The sequence below is a fragment of the Euwallacea similis genome, chromosome 32 (genome assembly GCF_039881205.1).
Source record: "Euwallacea similis isolate ESF13 chromosome 32, ESF131.1, whole genome shotgun sequence".
Taxonomy (NCBI): domain Eukaryota; kingdom Metazoa; phylum Arthropoda; class Insecta; order Coleoptera; family Curculionidae; genus Euwallacea; species Euwallacea similis.
Window position 1 is genome coordinate 879,557 of NC_089640.1, and position 18,220 is coordinate 897,776.

Consider the following 18,220-nt stretch of genomic DNA (forward strand, 5'->3'; position numbering starts at 1 on the left):
GGGGATACTACAAACACAAAAAGCAAGATTCCGAGGAGGAAGCCTCAGAACAAGAGCAGATAAGGAACTACGAAGAAAAGAGGCAGACAAAAAGTTATGGAACTAACCGCAGTTTTCCTCGTCCTCAGAATGAGGACAATCGGGAATGCCGTCGCAGTGTTGGCTCAGACTCACGCAAGTGCCATTGGAACACCTGAAAGTATTTGCCTTGCAGAACGTGCAATTTTGCTCGTCTGATCCGTCTGAGCATTCCACAATGTTGTTACACCGTTCCGTGATGTCGATACATTGCCCATTCTTGCATGGCCATTGGTAGTGCTCGCATCTGTGTTCTACAGGTTAATTTCGGCTTATATTCGTTCAGTTCGAAAACCGGTTAAAGGTTGTCTCTTTTTCGATATTCAGTTCTTTGATTACTTTACCTATGAAGCAGAATCTGCAAGGTGTCTGCAGATATTTCTTTAAAGTAACCCGAACAATCGTATTTAATATGGTTATTGGATTTTTCAATCTAAAATAAACGTATGAAAAAGAGACATCCTGGTCTTGTGATGGTCCAAATTCGATGCGCACCACTGGGATCTCGGAAACCATATGAGGAAATTGGGTGTGTTAAATCAAGATAACAATTTTTTTTCTCTCCTTAGGACGCTTGAACTTGACTTTTTTATATATGGAATATCCTGTATATTATGCAATTGTCTGAATTTCCCGGTTATTTTGCTAATTTAGCCACAGTAATTCGTATACTCGTCTCTCTTAAATTTCGACTAATTCAAAAATTAATAAGGACACGTTATTCTCTATGATTTTTAAATGAAAGTTTGCAATGATTCTCTCCAAGTCTTAAAATTTCATTTTTCTCATATTCAGCACCCTGTGTATCATTAAATATTTTGAACCTATACGAAGAAAGTTTTAATACTTTAACACACCTTGGTGCAGTTAACTTTATCAATTTTCGAGTTCCTTGAGTCTGCATGAGATTATAATATCCAAATTCTGAAAAACTATTTTCGTCTTGTTTTTAACACTAAAACCTCACTTTTTATACAGGACATCATGTATATTACACATTTTTTTTTTAATTTTCCATTTTCATTACTACTTTCTGTTTCAGAACTAAATCGTAAAAAGAAAAAGAAAAGATTCAGATTAGGATTTCATTTTTGGAATGCATCTATCATATTGTCAAGAATAAATCAGGATTTGCAATGTTTCATTCAATTAACATTTTAAAACTCTAAAATCAAGTGTAAATTTATTTAATAAAAAGTTTTATACGTTAATAACAGGCCACGTTTTCATTCACCATATCGTCGTGAAATTAAGAGCCTACATTTGTATCAGTTACAATTCAGATTAACTCTATAGAATAACCTTCTGAAATAATTTTCTTTTACATATTCATCAACCATTCTGTCAAGAATTAACAGATGTTTGCAATTTTATAAAAAATCTATATCTTTGGGACTCCAAAATACAGTAAACATTTACCGAAAGAGGTCATTAAAGGTATTTACATGGCGGATCTACAATTTTGTCAAGAGCTAGCAAGAGTCTATATTTTTATTATACAATATGATACTACAATATGATAATATTATACAACTGATAGAAAATTTAAGGAGTAATTTTGTCATAAATCCTGAAAACGTGATTTCTGTCCATGCGGCATCCTCCAAATTATTAAAAGGAAATTAATTTCCATGCAGCTATATATTATTATAAGGAATATCTCTTTTAGTTTCAGAAATCCCAATGGTAAACCGAGTGTTTGGACCATCCTCCATAACTCATATAAAGATGGTGGTATATTTTTTCGATAAAAAATGTTCCATAAGAAATTTAGGGTTTAATGCCAACGCCTTACGTGTATAAATAAGTCATGTCAATTGAAATTAGATTATGGTAAATAAGCTACCGATTACCCTTCCATTAGCTACTTATGTCTAACCACCACCTGTCAAAACTTATTACTTGCACAAATTTAAAAGGGAAATTCGTGAGATCGATGCCACTAACCAATAGCAGGACAAGGTTGCCAAATTGTAACAAGCACATAACTAGCAAATTACCATCCTTAAAGCATAATATTAAAAAGGCTTTGCATGATATTTTATCGATACTCCGGCTTCATTATTTCCTCCTGTTTGCACTGGACGGCAAATAAATAACGTGTTCTTTTAATCTCCGCATCAGAATAGGGACGTATCATCACGCAACCGCATTCCAAAGCGAAAAATTGCATAAATTACCAAGAGAAGTGTTTTACTTTATTGTGGCCGATTAATGATATACTAGGCCTGCCGGTCAACGCTCTCAGATGAGCCAATCACAACGCGAGTTACTGAGCTTTTCGGCCCACTATGCATACATTTTTTGGGCTTGACAACATGGCAACCTGTCATTGATGCCTACTTTCACAGTTAAATTCATCAGATTGGTCTTGACACTGTCGGATTCCATCGCAGCGCTGACTGTATGGAATGCAAATGCCACTGTTGCAAAAGAAGTCCGTATCGAGACAAGCTGGAATAATTTTATAAGGTAAATTGGACAATTTTTGTCAGATCTGACAACACTGATGGGTTATGTGTTGATCCTGAAGATGAAGGTAATGAGAGAGCGAGGAAAGACCCAATTGGTTAATAATAATTAGAAACTGAATAAAAGTTTCGTATTGAGGAAGTTGTACGTACTTAGATTATTATATTCATGAAATTGATCCCGAGTTCGGAAATGGATATATACGAAGAAAAAGCCAATATGTAGATGACGTATGTAGAATCACAACACAATACGGAGCTGCTTTTAATAAGTTGAGCCATTAAATTATTCCTGTCGCATGTTTTCCTCCAGTTTATTAAAATGGTGGAAACAACACGTTACTGTAGAGCATAATGTGGAGAAATCTACATCTTAATATTAAATTCACTGTAATAAAATGCGGACTATTTCGGCCTTTACCAGAAGCAGCCCTCGTGAAACTCACTCAATTGGGGAAATCACTTACGACATTGTTTTTCGTCACTCTGATCAGCACAATCGTACTCTCGATCACAACGTTTCTCCTTAAGGATGTGCTCTCCTGATCCACACCTAAAGTAAGCATCCTCCAACCTCCCTGCCGAGTTGCATTGTGTAACATGCAAAAATTTAGGTTAACATAACTGTAGTCAACTCCAGTTATTTTCTCTCTAGTTTGGAACAGTTCTTAGTATGCAAAAAATATTCCAAACTCCGTCACCAAATTAAAACAGATAAAAATATTAAGAAATATCAAGATGCACTGAAACAATCATGTTTGTGTGGATTTAAGCTTGCAAGCTGTTAAAGCGCAATCTTGGAAGCGTGGTGTGTGGAAAAATCTACATGCAAGTCATTTAACACATTCTATATATTAAACGGTGACATTTCGTAGACTTAAAATAATAACCATGAAGTTCCTACGGGGATGTTGCTTACCACAATTGCGTTCATCTGCCCCATTGCTGCATTCAGCTCTTCCAGTGCAACGGTAGTTGTTGGAGATGCATTGACCGTTTCCACAAGAAAATTGTGATGAATCGCACACTTGTCCGCCTGCGAAAGAAAAAGGAAAATATAAAATTTTATTGCAGCTAATATGGTTAAAAGATGTATTGGCAGTGATATAAACGACACCTGTTGGATGTTATCCTAAGTCGTAGAATTTACTGGAAATAATCGTAACTGCAAATCGTAGTACAAAGTGGGATGAACTATAGTAAAGTGCAACATTCCCACCAGCAACGCTCAACATTTCCAACCAACCCTTTCAGTGTGGGCATTTTTACCCACTTCACTATCTTACACAACCGAAAAAAAAACCACTACTAAATTTAATATCCTAAATTCTGAATGTATAGAGCTTTCAGGAAATATTGAAGGTTTTTGAGTCCATCAGGTATCTTATTTCTCTGGCAATCAACTTACTCCAGCTCTTTCCCTGTACACGAAAAAGTGCAATTTTAATGAAACTTTTGTGGCATAAAATTAGGGTCAATTACTATAATATCCGTATCTAAATTGAAATCTTTCGCCGGTAAAAACAAAGCGATCGGACCTAACGGTGCACTTTTATTAGAAAATCCAAATTTCACATCTGCATCTGTTTCTGTGGCCTAATGGAATTGGAAATTTAATACTTTCAATCGCTGAAAAAAATATTCTAATTCTTGAAAATTTTGCTTAAATTTAGTACGAAGAATTCTTGGCTGCATGGAGTGGTGTTCGGTGCGTGGTACGAGGCGACCTGTTAACGTCCCTTAAACAGGGAAATTTCAATAGACTGGGGAAAAGTTATGAAAATAATGCACGAAGACTGGGGTTTCCTGTAAAAGCCTCCAACTTTATAATGGGGGAAATATTATTCCGACTATTGCTAATTTATTAACGTCCTCCAGGAATACGAATCACGTTAACCTTTCGCTACAATCGGGGAAAATTGTTTGTAAATCGGGCCTTTATTTGATTTATTGTCGGATCCCTAAAGAGCGTTTTTATTGGAAAACGCCTTTGTCTGCTAATTTAAGCCGGCTTTAAGGATACGAGTGTTTATTCTTCGCGAATGTTAATGATTTAAGCAGCTGTTAATAATTAAATAAATCTCTTTCAAGACCCCTAAAAAACGGATTTCATTTATGTTTTCAATTAACTTTTGTCATTAGCTATTCCTTATTCAGAGATGGGAGCCCACACAGATGGGGATCCACTGAAGTGAACGCTAATGCGGTTCGAACCCTGAGCAGTACCTCCATTTAAAAGAAACAAAGAAGCGCACATGCACGTCCATCAGATAACGTTCCATACATACTAGAAATGTAAATTTAGTAATCCGATCGAGCTATTTTACGGGCTCCTTTTATAGATTCATCTGCCGTCGGCACGTTAAAATGCTGCTTTCGAAATACTTTCATTCATCCCCTGGTATGAGTCGAAATTTCCAATTATTGGGGCCCACTTGTTGAGCCCGAGAGGGTCTCAATCGGGCTCGTAACCAGCTCGTAAAACTGTAATCGGATATGTGGTGCTTCTATTAACCACCGGCCCGGCAAATCCGAACTAGCCACGACGCTAATCATCGCGCGCAACCACCAAACTTTTCAAAATCTTCCTTTGACTAATGGGCGACAAGACTATGAAAGTATTTTAGGAAAATATCAGTTAGTCACGCAATCCCGGCTTTAGCCCGAAGGGTTGAAAGGATGTAGAGCGATGCAGAATATTTAAAAAAACTGCAATAATTCAGGATAGTTTGCTCTCCCTCGTACATATGCAGAGGCTCAACAAATATAAGGCAAAAATTCATATAAACGTGGGTTAACAAACAAAATACCCCGGCACAACATCTCGAAAACGCTGGCAGCTATAGAGCCGGACATTATAGTTGCACCATACTCTTGAGAAAGGAAATGCATTCCCTTTTTTTTATATGGAATGAGGATATGGTGGGCTGGGTCGAACCGATGCAAACAGCGAGCGCTAGGTAAAATCGGTGATTTTCTAAAAACGGCATTTGTCCCGGCTTTGTGCCACCTTTCAACCACTGTGCAATCTGTATTGGACGAGTTCGATGGTCCGTCTACAGAACGAAAGTTATTCGAAGTCCCTGGTAATTCGATATGCCTCCCGTAATTCTCCACTGACATAAAATAAACATTTCCCAACGTGATTCCTACATACGTATAAACTTCTTGGACCAAGAATAACCGGAATTCATGCAGACAGGCGAAATTGAATAAACGACAGAGAAACCGAAAGCACAAAGAAGTTGGTGGTAAATTATTCAGTCAAGTATTAAAGAGTAAACGTTCCTTCTTACGTCATTAAAAAGTAGTTACCTTAATATTTAATAATTTAAACAAGCGCCAGGTATCTTCGTATCTAGGTGCCCGGAATTTTTGAGACCCTGTGTACAAGCATATGCGACAAACGTAATACGATAATGCCTTCAAAAGGTAAGGTAGCATATTTCACTCAACGCAGACATGCATGATCGACAATAACAAGAAAAGTATATATTTCAAAGCTGGGGGACCTGACTTGCATGAGAAAATGCCAGAGGCGGGGTACAAGTTCGCAGAAACTTATCATGGTTGTCGTCTTTAAACTGATTAAGGTCGTAATTTGTTCTTATGCAATTGATATATGAGATTGATCAACTCCAGCTGAGTCGAAAACATCAAAGTCTTGCTAGCGAATCAGTCCTGGAATCGAAAATATCTGGGGTTACTAACGTTTGGTCAGAGATATTGTAGTGACGTCAGTTCGCTCTAAAACTTTATACGTACTTAGGGTCCGGTTTGGCCAAAAGCTTCATAGAAATAGACTTAGCTCTTAGGGCTCACGCTAGGTGAAACAAATTCCAGACTTTTATCGGTAAATTTCTGGCTATACATAGGGATTAAAAAATATTGTCACTCTGGGTTAATAAAAGATTTTCCAACAAGAACATTTAAAAAACTTGAGGTCTTCAGGCCACTTCGGATTAGTGCCAAAACTCAAACCATTTCCAGTAAATCTCTTCCGTTCTGGTTAGAAAATATTTAGAGTCACTCTGGGTTAGTTAAACGTTTCGAAATACGCCAGCAGGATTTCGAATTTAGAGTTATTTGAATGTGCGGCAAAAATTTCAAATTTCCCCCATAGCAAATGCGGTTTTGTATAAAAGAGATTTGGCATTATTCTGAGCAAACTCTGGGCAGCAAAATCAATTCGCTTTAAAAAATCAGAAGGTTTGGGGGCCCTCCGACTCAATCCAAAAGTTTATACACTTTCGAGCAAATTCGGCTTACATCCAGATCTAATCATTATTAATAGAAAACGAAGGGAACATCCAATTCAAAAAGATGACCTACACACAAGCTCTTTTTATCTTCATGCCAGTTAAACCGAATTTTCGGTTTAAATGTAACATATCGTGATCGGAGCTTCTGCAATTTGAGAAAAAGATTTAAAAGCATAAATTTTAGTCTTCTCAGTTTTCGTTCACCTAAAATAATTTATTTTTAAACCAAATACCCAGCACATGTACATGTAATACATATGCGTGTTATTTATTAAAAGCTGTTTAGTTGTTCATTTAACACGTTATTTAGTTCTTACATCTGTGTACCAGGGTTGGTTTTTGGAGTACCAAAGCCGCAAAGAAGAATATAAGAAAAATAAGATAAGTAATAAGAAAGAAGATAAATCGCAAACATGTTCAGATTTCCCTATCTTTGTGTTTTTGTCATTCAAAAGTTAGTTGCGTTAATGAAACATCTCGTATATATTTAAATATCTTAAAGCATATTTGAATATATGTATATTGAAGTTCTAGACTTTCAAAAGAGGATTTTCTTTTAGAAAAAATTGCAAGCATCTTAATTTTAGTCCCCTTTTCTATCATTCGTTCAAAACATGTTTTTCTTTTTAATTGAATATACGCGGATATTTTTCCTACTTGTACGAATTCCTACACGTATTTCTCTCGGTGTTGGCGTTCTAAAGTCTCAAAGAAAAACTTCCTGGTGGAATCGCAAAAAATAGATTTTATGCTTCTTGTGCTTCAGTTATTCAAGTTGGTTGTTTCTATGGAACACCTTATACATTTTCGAATCGTTTGAAGTTTCCTAGAATTTCTAGCATTTCAAAAATTACAATTTTAAAACCTTTTTAGTTACTTTTCTCACTATTTACATTATTTTTTCTGCAATTTAATTCTGGTTATGATCCTTCTAAAATAAATTTTGTTTGTTCCGTGTTCTGGGAAAACCAAATTTAAACAGACCTATTTTCGGGTCAAACTCCCTCCTCAGAAAATCGGAAACAAACATCTGGCACATTAAAGATAGTTGTAGTATGATTATAGTCTTCACAAATGTTGTTCACCTACAGCTACTTGCAACTCTTTAATGTTACTACAGGTGTGTGCAGTCTCTTTGGGACAACGGACGGGTTTTTGAAAGCTCTGGACAATTTAGATCATTTCTATATTGACACACGTCATTCCGTCACACCTCCCTCCCGTCAAATGTCATACGTCACCAGTTATACGTGTCAAGTGTAGTTTCCTTTTGATTGACCCCTTAGCAGTAAAATGTTGAGATAAAAGGGAAGTAACTACAACTTACACATTTGTCTTGTGGTCTCGTGGGTGCTGAGACAGGAGAAAATAGCAAGAGATGAACCATCATGACATTATTCGCATTCAAACTAAACTAAGAGAAAGATGCGGAAAAGCTGACAACCTTCGCCATTATTTTGCTGGAGAAGACATATTTTCTTGCTTTGTTAATTAAGAATTTTTGATCTCTCATGCTTCACAGACGCAAAAGAAAAAAAATGGGACACGTATTTCGGTATATAAGATATTCCAATCTGGACTTAACAGATGCCAATGGAATTCTAAACAATACCGATTTATTGTACGGTCATTAGCCCTGCATTCATTGTATTTTAGTTAACGAAAATATAAATAACCTGCCACGATTGCGGCTACAAACAATCGGCCATTATTTACACGAGTAATTGTCGTTGGTGATTTCAAAACGACTTAATCATAATTTAACTCGAAAGTTAATAAATTCAACTTTCCGAAGGGAAAATTAGTTTCATTGTCAGCGTAAGTAGCATTTCTGGTATTCGAGTTCCCGCACAGAATAAGTCATAAAAAACTCCATCGAATAAGGGCGAATTAAAACAAAACAAGAAACCCGGGAAATGCTTCTTGAAAGTTTTTAGACCTTTTTAAGATTAACTACTAAATTCTTTGGAAAGTTCTAGTTTGCGGAGTTCTAGCTTCAGCTTGTATTTAACGTGGAATTGTTTCACATAAATACATAAAATTTTACTGGTCGGAAACAATTCAAATCTTGAGTATTTTTCTATGTTGTTGTAGGTACGATAATTATGTCATTCTCCTTTTGCGGTGTAGTGTTTATTCAAGCCCCCGCATTAATCAAAAGGAGAGATGTTTTTCTGGAATGTCAATACATTGTTACATTAAGGTGACTTATTCATACGTAATATTTGATAAGGTAAATAATTGTATAAGGAACCGTATAAAAACTTCCTAAAGTAGTTTAGTTTAAATAAATATTTGCTTGTGCGGCTGCTACAGAATTACTCCACCGAATGATATAATGGATTTATTTATTTCCTTATAATTTATTTTCCAATGACCGACTAAAAAAGTGAATATCACATCGCAACAGTCATTTCCTGCATTAATAATTTATATCAACGTCCATTAATGTCGGTCGAGATTTTATACCGAGGACGCGATTACCCCCATGAGTAAATTACACGTTAGGACACAAAGCTTTAGTTTTTCCAAAGGCAAACACCAATTTCGTCGCCGAGTTAAAGGAAAACCAACACCAGCAGACAAACAATTCCCCCAAATCAAAGCAGGAAACTGCAAACATTCCCGATTTTATTGGACTTGTAATATTGTCGGGACGCCATTCTGGATCGAGAGGAATATTCGGCACTCCAGTGACATGGAGTTTGGGTATCACAAAGCCACTTTACTACTCAAATCTATCGTGTAACATGACAAAGTAACACAAGCTTTGAGTGTTGCGTAGCCAAGACATCAAGGTTTAAACGAAATTCCTTTCCAGAAGTTTTATTGGGCTTGAACCAGAAATTAGGACCAGGTTAGGACAAGAGGTGTTAAATAATTGTTAGTGAGGTCAGATTACTCGCACACCTGACGCAATAGTGGGGTCTGCAAGTTAAAATTTCCGTGTCGGGGAGGTCTAGATTTGAGGACACACAATTCAAATTTATCTTAGCCTTAAATGCCCTCTATATCTTGCGTTTTTTTAAGCTTTCTGTGCGTTATAACTAGTGGATTCTTTATTCTCTAGTTAGGGAGTGACGGCTGCCAGATAACGACTCACTGGCAGATGAAATATTTTAAAAACTGACACTTTGACTGATCGTTACTAGTGAGTGCTGTGAGTTATCTACTACACATCGTAGTTTTATTACGACATTAATCTGAACTAACAGGCCTTTAGAACCATTTTTCCAATAAATGCCTGTACACGGTGTGTCCAAAACACCTACGCCAAATTTTAGGTGTATTTCCTCGTACCATTTTACGAAGAAAAGATCCTATAAAAATATAAGTGCGCAAAAGCTTCGTTCACTAAATCAAGGATAATAAAGTTTAAACAATTTTGAAACACTTCTTGATGTTTAACACAAAGAGTTCACGATACCTCGTATCGATCTCTTACGGTTTTCCAGACATTTAACGGTTTCTAAGTAAAAATTTCCAAAAATATACTAAAAGAGGTATTTTTGATTTAAACGTACAGAACGGATCTTTTCAAAAGAAAGCACCTTGTACATTTTGAGTTATCTGAAATCTTTTATATTCTTTAAAGACATGTTTTCAATAAACGTCTCTATTTTTATCTATTACGGTTTTCTAGATATTTATCGAGTTTCAAGTGAGAATTTCCAGAAACCTATTAAAAAATATTTTATAGATGCGAAGATCCATCAGAATTTAATATTATCATATAATACGCCCTGTATAGCTTCTTATCTGAAGCCATCCAAGATTTCTAAACATTTTCTTCTATAGATACATTCTATCGATTCATCTTGACACATTTTTTAATTATTTTTTCAAGACCCTACGTATTATACGCTTTTAATTTTCGGGCATGTTGCGTACATTAAATTTTCTATAATCTAGCAGTGTATCACGCTTCATGTATTTATAATGATTTTTTGACATTTTAATTATTAAAATTGAATTATTCTGAGCTTTTTGCTTCAACTATTTGATTCAAAACGAGATGATAAATTGTTATAAATAATCTTTTCAACTATAAAATCTCGCTAAGATTTCGCCACCAGGAATTGAAAAATTTGCATTTTTTTATTTGAAACACTCAAAATCTATATCTGTTTCTTACAATTTCCGAAATATTTAACAATTTTCTAAAGGGTATTTTAACAGTTTTAAATTTAAGGACCCAGAACTGCATTTTTAAAAATAAATCACCCTCTATGCTTTCAAGCCTTCCACCCTTTACAACATTTTACTAACAACTGCTTTATATTCTTATAGCTCTTATGGCTTTTCTAAATATTTACCGGGTTTTTAGCGTCTCGTATATCTTAAGTCATCTGAAGTCTTTCAATATTTAGGAACATTTTCCAACACTTATATGTACCTTTTACGGTTTTAGAAATATTTAACTTCCATCTCCGGGAAGCAAAGAATGGGTATCTTGCTATTCTGACAAACATATTTTAGAGGCCAGTAAGTAGCCGAACAGCCTGGATGGACGTATCCAAACTTCAGAAATTTATGAAACAACTTTTTCATGCAATTTTAGCCGAAGCTTGCAGATCTGGAACTGACTGAATTAATCCCAAAATTGATTTTTTCCCACGTTGGGTGATTTGCGCGGTTAGTTCAGGTAATTCTTCCAGTCCAGTGATCTATTAAACTTATCGTCTCACAGGTTTATCGATGACGAGTGAATTATTCATAGTACTTCAGTGATTCCTCCACAACAAAATGACGAGACCCGTTTTTGGATGAAGTTAAATTGGTGATTCACCACTCTCTAAAAAAACGCTTAAGTCATTAACTCTACTTTTTTTTATTACATTGATAATGATCAAGAATTAAAAAGAAAAGGTGTGCCTAATGATCACCACCATTACTTAACAATATCACTAAACAGGTACTTCAAACTTCTTAAAAAAATGTAGCCTTGAGTATGACTTTGACGAATACAGATGGATTAGTGCTAATTGCAGTGGTTATGATTATTACGATTGCAATAACAACAAAGTGTAGATGTGGATGGTTCGCATATCAATCACTTCGATGCATAAAAGCCAGCTGAGTAATTAACCATAATAAACGAATTTTCTCACATTATGGAGGGATAAATATGGCGTGAAGTGTTGACGTAATCTGGCCTTTAGGATGGACAAATTGCATCGGGGTGTAAACAAACTGCGAGTTAAATAAGCAAATACAAGGAATGGGGAACATCAAAGAGATTGTTTTTGTACTAAAGGGGAATCAATTAGTATCTTCAAATGCAGTTTAGTAATTAATTGCACAAGGTAAGCAAATTTGGCGCTAATGCGTAATTCCACCTGACAACACGCAGTTGTCATTTACACAAAGGAAGCCATTTTCGATTCGATAAACTCTAAAATTAATAACATTATTATAATGCACAATACTGCACCGGAATGGAATTAATATTTATGCGAAAATCAAATAGCCGCAATCGGGCGGATTAATATTATTCTTCGCGGAAATAATTTTATTGTTATTAATTTCAGGAAAATTGGAAATTTAACAATAAACGTTCCCATTTAATAAACATGGAAAAAGGGATCCAATACCTGGACCTGTAACGAGAGGGAAAACAATTCACATTAGCCTTTAATGGGTACCAAAAAAAAATTATAATTATAACGGAAAATGTGTGTGCGAGAGAGAGAGAGACTGCAGATCATATTTGCAAGAGATGTTATCGAAAGACTAATGGCTCACAGAGTAATGACGTAACGCAAAACGGCCCTTAATTGAAATAATTATACGTATATTAAAAGACCGGGAGCACGCTAAGGCCCTCTTTAATTAAACCCGTTTTTCGGAGAAAGAGCGGCCCTTTTTTCGAAACCATGTTGTATTTGATACAGCCACCAATTAAAATCCAACGCCGACCTGTTCAGATGAAAATTGTAAATTCTTTACCAAAATATGCATCATTACTTCAAAGAATAAAATTTAGAAGCCATGTATAGTACAGTAAAAATGACAACATTCAAAATTATGTAAAAGTTGTCTTTAACCGGAAAGAGAAAGAGAAAGAGAAACGTAACACCTGCATGATTGATGACTAAGTGAAAAACGAATTTCTCCCTACGAAAATACATCTGAGATTTAGAGGCACAACCAAATGAAGGGTTTCCACAATCAAATCATTTTACCAGTAAAAAATATATAAAATTTTCCATCTCAAGAAGAGCAAAAACCAAGCCCGACGTAATCTTTTCTCGAGTAGTGAATTGAAAACTATATAAATTAAGAGTTCTTAGATCATAAATGTGGCAAAATTATCGTTCATACTACTTTGTGACCCAATTCTGCCACCCAAAATTTTTTTATTTTTTCGGAAGCTACTTTTCTGCCTAAAATCGAGCCATATGGGTCCCTTCTGTGTTTCTTTGGTCTAGCCAGCAAAATTCTGCAAATATTTCTTATCTAATTAGATGCTGCTATCACAATTTTCTCTATCACTTCCCTTGTAACTCAATGTCCTTATCACCATTTTGGTTTTAATTATCCTTACAAAGACAATATAAAAAATGTAAAAGACATCTGATTCGCACAGGAAAGCTCCAGAAATGGAGACCGCAATTATGCTGCACGTGTAAAATGAATTTATGAAAACATCTCCACTTGCATAATATAGAGTATAAATACCGATTATTGAACAGTGACTCAATAGTGTAAATATGTTTTCCATTGAACCACAAGGCAACTTATTAATAGATATACGGTAAATGGTCACCAGTGTCTAGAATTTCCCCTAAGGAAAAAGCTGTAATGTGGGAGTTTGCCTTAAATTGACCATCAACATACCATCATCCATTCGTCACAAATTATTGCGTATGCATGTCTACTGGCAATAATAGCGTAATAGCTCTATAATGCCTAGATTTCCAACGTCATGGTAAAAAGAATAATTTCAGTAAGGCGGTCAACTAAACTAAACTGAAATATTATCAAGTGAAATTTCATTATTTTAAAAGTGTGAATATAGGTGTGAAAGTGGCCCCATATGTCAGGAACTAGAAGTACGAAAGACTAAGTAACCCCCATTTTTTTTATTATCCGTAAAAATTCCCCTTCGGAATTCCTCTTCCCCTTCACCCGTAAATTAAATCACCCACACTTAGCGATAAAGAAAAATTTGTTTTCTGACTCTCAAATACTAACTTTTTATCATAAAAAACACGTTTAATAAGTTCAAAAACCTTCAGTTTTTCATTCATTTAACGTTCTGGTTAATCGTACTCTTACTCATCCCTCATTAGACTTAAAAAAATATATGTTCTTGCCCATCAGATACCCTCACTTTTTGACTATAGAAAAAACGTTTTTTCTGTGAGTGTGGCTAGGTCAAATATCCTCACTGCCAACTTTAAAATAATCTTTTTTTTTAATATAAAAAAAATGCTAAGAACGGTTTAATTAAAATGTTCGCAGTTTAATAACAGTATAATGTTGTGCGTTTTAAATATATCAGAGTTCATGGAGGAATTTCAGGGACATACCCACGAGATTGGCCTGTGGGAGTTTTACACAGAAATAGTAGCGCCCAGTAGATTTTAGCAGTTTTCATTATTAGTTAATTATAAATTTTCTGCCCCTTGATATTTTCCGCATTTGTTCGCGACATTAATATTAAAATCCAAACTTTCGCACATTTGTAAACAAACTTAATACAACTGAAAAAATAAAAATAGTAGCAATTAACGCTTAAAAAGTCCAAACTGCCACGTATTAGGACTCATGAATTCATGCGTTTAGGAAATACCCTGGATCTTATCACTTTCGGTAAATACATTCAACAAACTCGAAAGCTCTATTTTTGATTAATCGATAAAAAGTCGCAACTTTATTATGTTCAAATTCCCTCATTTTCCAATTTCAAAGGAGACAATTTGTAAGTTCAATTACCCTTACTCTGTTTGTAGCTTTTTGCGAGTCGGAAATCTATCTAAAATTGAAATTATTCGGGGAGAGGTTAGATGAAGGTAGTTTCAGTTAGTTATTAAGGAAATAATGCGGTCTTATGGAGACTTAAGGTGATATCGCACATTTTCATTTCGGCTGTCTGAGTTCGTCTACGATCTTATGGGAAAGCAGGGTTTTCCGAATTTATTCGCAGGTGAGGAAATAGTTATTTTTTAATCAAAATCAAACTTAATATCGAAAAATTTTCCATTTCCGTACAGTTTCATTTTGTATGGGTTGCGCGCGCAGCGATAAGGAAATAAGCTTACGTCCCTCGCTGTTGTACTGGTATCCACAGCAAGGAGGCAAAAAACAAATATTAACGGCCCTTTTTCTCCTTTAGACAATGTTGCCAAAGTTACTAGAGAATACCTATGTATGTCTAATGATTATTTGGAGAAAATTTTTCTATTTCCATTCCAGTTCCGTGAAAGGCTCAATTCTTTAAACGTGATATTTAAAGTCGATAAGCTTCTTTTTTGACTTCTAAAAACTTGGTGTTTTGTATCTAGATGGTTTCATTTATCCACTGCAGAAAACAAAGATCCCCTGTTTAGAACTAAAAAAACTAAATTCGCATAGGGAAACACGTACACTGACTTTGCAACTGAAAAATCTACTTTAAAGCTTCGCTGCAAATTTCATTTGTAACGTTCAAATGTTGTTAAGTTTATATGGAGAATGCATGGCCAAATCTTGCCCTTGACATCCTCCTAGCTACTTGCAGTTTTCCGAGCCCAGATGATGTCATAAATGTCATAAAACATGCATCCGCAGAAAAAAGTCATGTGATTTATGACTGATTAGTCACCTCATATCTATGTTTAGGATGTTTAAAAGTTTTAATACGAAAAAGCTACAAGGGATGAAACAGAGCCTATCTGATGGCGACACGAAAGAATAGCTTAATAAGCCACATCTAATATTTATTTTCGTTTGTATCCTAATGGATTTAGAGCAATTTTAAAGGGAAATTTCCCTTTGATGCTGGGTCTCGTCGTTTGCATACAGATTTTTAAATAGCTTTTAACAGTTTTTGTAGGCGGATTATTGTTATGCTAAAGCGGCCCCGCTGCGGGGAGCAAAGAACACCCGCGCCCCCATTTAAACGTGTCTCTGGTGCCGAAATTTTTCCAATCCCAGGAGCACAAGATACTAAAATTTCCATACGTCCATTGCGTAACGATGTATCGGCAATAAAAGAAATATGAGGAAGTTGAATATTATTTCGGGAAATACGAGCGCACGTTCCATAAAGATTAACCTAATTAGATTCTCGAGCGTGCCGTAATAAGCACCGGCCGCATCCTCTATATTAAATAAAAATTACCTGTTGTATAATGTGTCGTTTATATTAGCCTGAAGTGACATCACCGCACTAACTTAGTTTGTTTTAAAAGGGCATTATATTACCTCATCTCCCAATTATTTTAACGTGTCTGACATCATCCTTATAAAACGCACATATTGCTCTCTTATTGTTCGATCAAACCACCTAATTACTAACTTCGGTAATTAGATTGTACTTTAGAATAAATAGGCCAAGTCGTGCGAGACTCTGATTTCATCTCTTAAACTGGGGCGTGATCAGATTAACGCATATGTTGACTTTGTGCAGAAACAATTAACATCAATTGCAAGCTTATTAAAATATTTGAACAATGGCACATAGTGTGAATAAATTACATAATTTCGCGACGAAATGAGTAATTTATGCGCCAACTTTCTGCAGCTGATGGCTCATGTAACAGCGTTTACAATGTATGTAATGATTTGTTTGACGTTTGCCATATATCTTTAATATTTTTTCAGTGATTTATAGGCGGTCCTTCCTATTTACAGAAGTGCTATAAATTTAATGGGAGAAAGGCTAAAAAATAAAAAATTTCTCTATGTATGGCATTAGGGCTTGGGTAACTATGCTGTGTACAGCAATCTCGAAGAAGCGCATGTAGATGGTCCGTGAATATGTTTTTTCCATTTTGTCCTACTTTCTGGCAAATTGGGCCATAACGCGTGGCGACAAAATCGGAGGAAGCAACGTCAGCATGACAATTTCAAAAGAATTGCCCACTTCATCCAGCCCCTCTGTAGATTACTGGTTCGACGTAACGTGCGGTTCCATTTGAAATCCGTCCTATCGAAAGCGGGTGATGCCAAGAAAATCAAGAATTATTTAGCCTTTGTGCAAATAATGAATAGTGACAGCAGCTAAATTTGACAGATGAAAGAGGTTAGAAATCTAACAAATGTCAAATTTTAATAGATATGTGTTGAATTTCTAACCTCCCTAGTCATATAGTGGCGCACAAACGTTCAGCACATGTGTACATATCAAATTATAGTTTTCATTTAAATTTCTCACGTTGCAGTTACTTGATTCCTTAACAGCGGATGGACAGACCTATGCAGTAGGTTAGATTCGGGCGTTTTAATACTACTGGCCTACACGGAAACTCTTAGCCAAGTTCACGTACTAATTTTAGTGTATAATTCATATAATAAAGTATATTAGCACTAATTTCAGGTATTAATTTTAATTATGCTTCTTTTTGAAGCTATTTATGTTGTCGCAGCAACGAGGGTGATTTCGAACTACTCTGTTTGTTGTCTTTCTAATATTTTATTCTGCACTGGGGACGACTCCGATCCTCACGTGTCGGACTTTCAAAATCTCGTGAGAGTCATATCAGGACAAAGTTTTGCTATCTGTCAAAGGCTCCCAATAATTTTCCCAGGATCCAAACGTCATTCCGACTTTTCAACCGATGGCACTTCCAGTAGTGTAGCAAAACCCACAACCCGGAATAATGCTCTGAACAGGTACGAATGAGAAGAGTAAGAATGTAAGTTATAGTGGGGAGTAAACTTTTGATTCACTTGATTCACACATTTCTGGCAGTTTGGAGTGAGATAGATTGACCCCCGAAGCATTCAAGGCACGATAGCGATTTCGATTTATAAAAGTGGTACTGGCATTCTGAGTAATACTAACTTTGACCCAAATTTAAAATTAAAAAATCGACATCCGTCAAGATCCCCATGGCAACAGAGGGTCCTCTATGAAAGAGGAGGACATTAGTGTTTAGTTCTCACTACAGATAAAGATAGGTGATCTGTACACCTCACGAGGTGGTTCAGGCGTTGACTATGGGCCTTTAGGTATGGCCGCAACAGGTCTAGCCCACATTAAGATCGAACGTCCTTGGCTGCATCATCTTGCATTCCATTCCATGCCATTTTCATGAGCATGCATTTTTACAGAATTAAGCCTTCGGAAAGTGTTAAACTTTAGATTATTAATCAGGCACTCTAGTTCTACACACGTCTTTTATGCATAACCTTGGTGATATGATGCGATAAACATCGCATCATTACCTAAGTAATATTTAAAATAGTGATTCCAAATTC

The 18,220-nt window shown here is 35.7% G+C and overlaps 1 protein-coding gene across 2 annotated transcripts in view; it reads right to left on the reverse strand.

Annotated features, from left to right (window-relative positions):
• Positions 1 to 18,220, reverse strand: part of trol (terribly reduced optic lobes) — a 154,833-nt gene that overhangs the window by 41,860 nt on the left and 94,753 nt on the right. The window contains exons 16-19 of one of the 2 annotated variants that reach the window (XM_066404016.1): positions 3,469 to 3,585; positions 3,017 to 3,127; positions 2,422 to 2,532; positions 108 to 332 (exon numbers count right to left, since the gene is read on the reverse strand). In XM_066404016.1, the coding sequence (XP_066260113.1) occupies positions 108 to 332; positions 2,422 to 2,532; positions 3,017 to 3,127; positions 3,469 to 3,585 (564 nt within the window). The remainder of the gene's footprint in view (positions 1 to 107; positions 333 to 2,421; positions 2,533 to 3,016; positions 3,128 to 3,468; positions 3,586 to 18,220) is intronic. The other variant, XM_066404017.1, reaches the window with a different exon arrangement.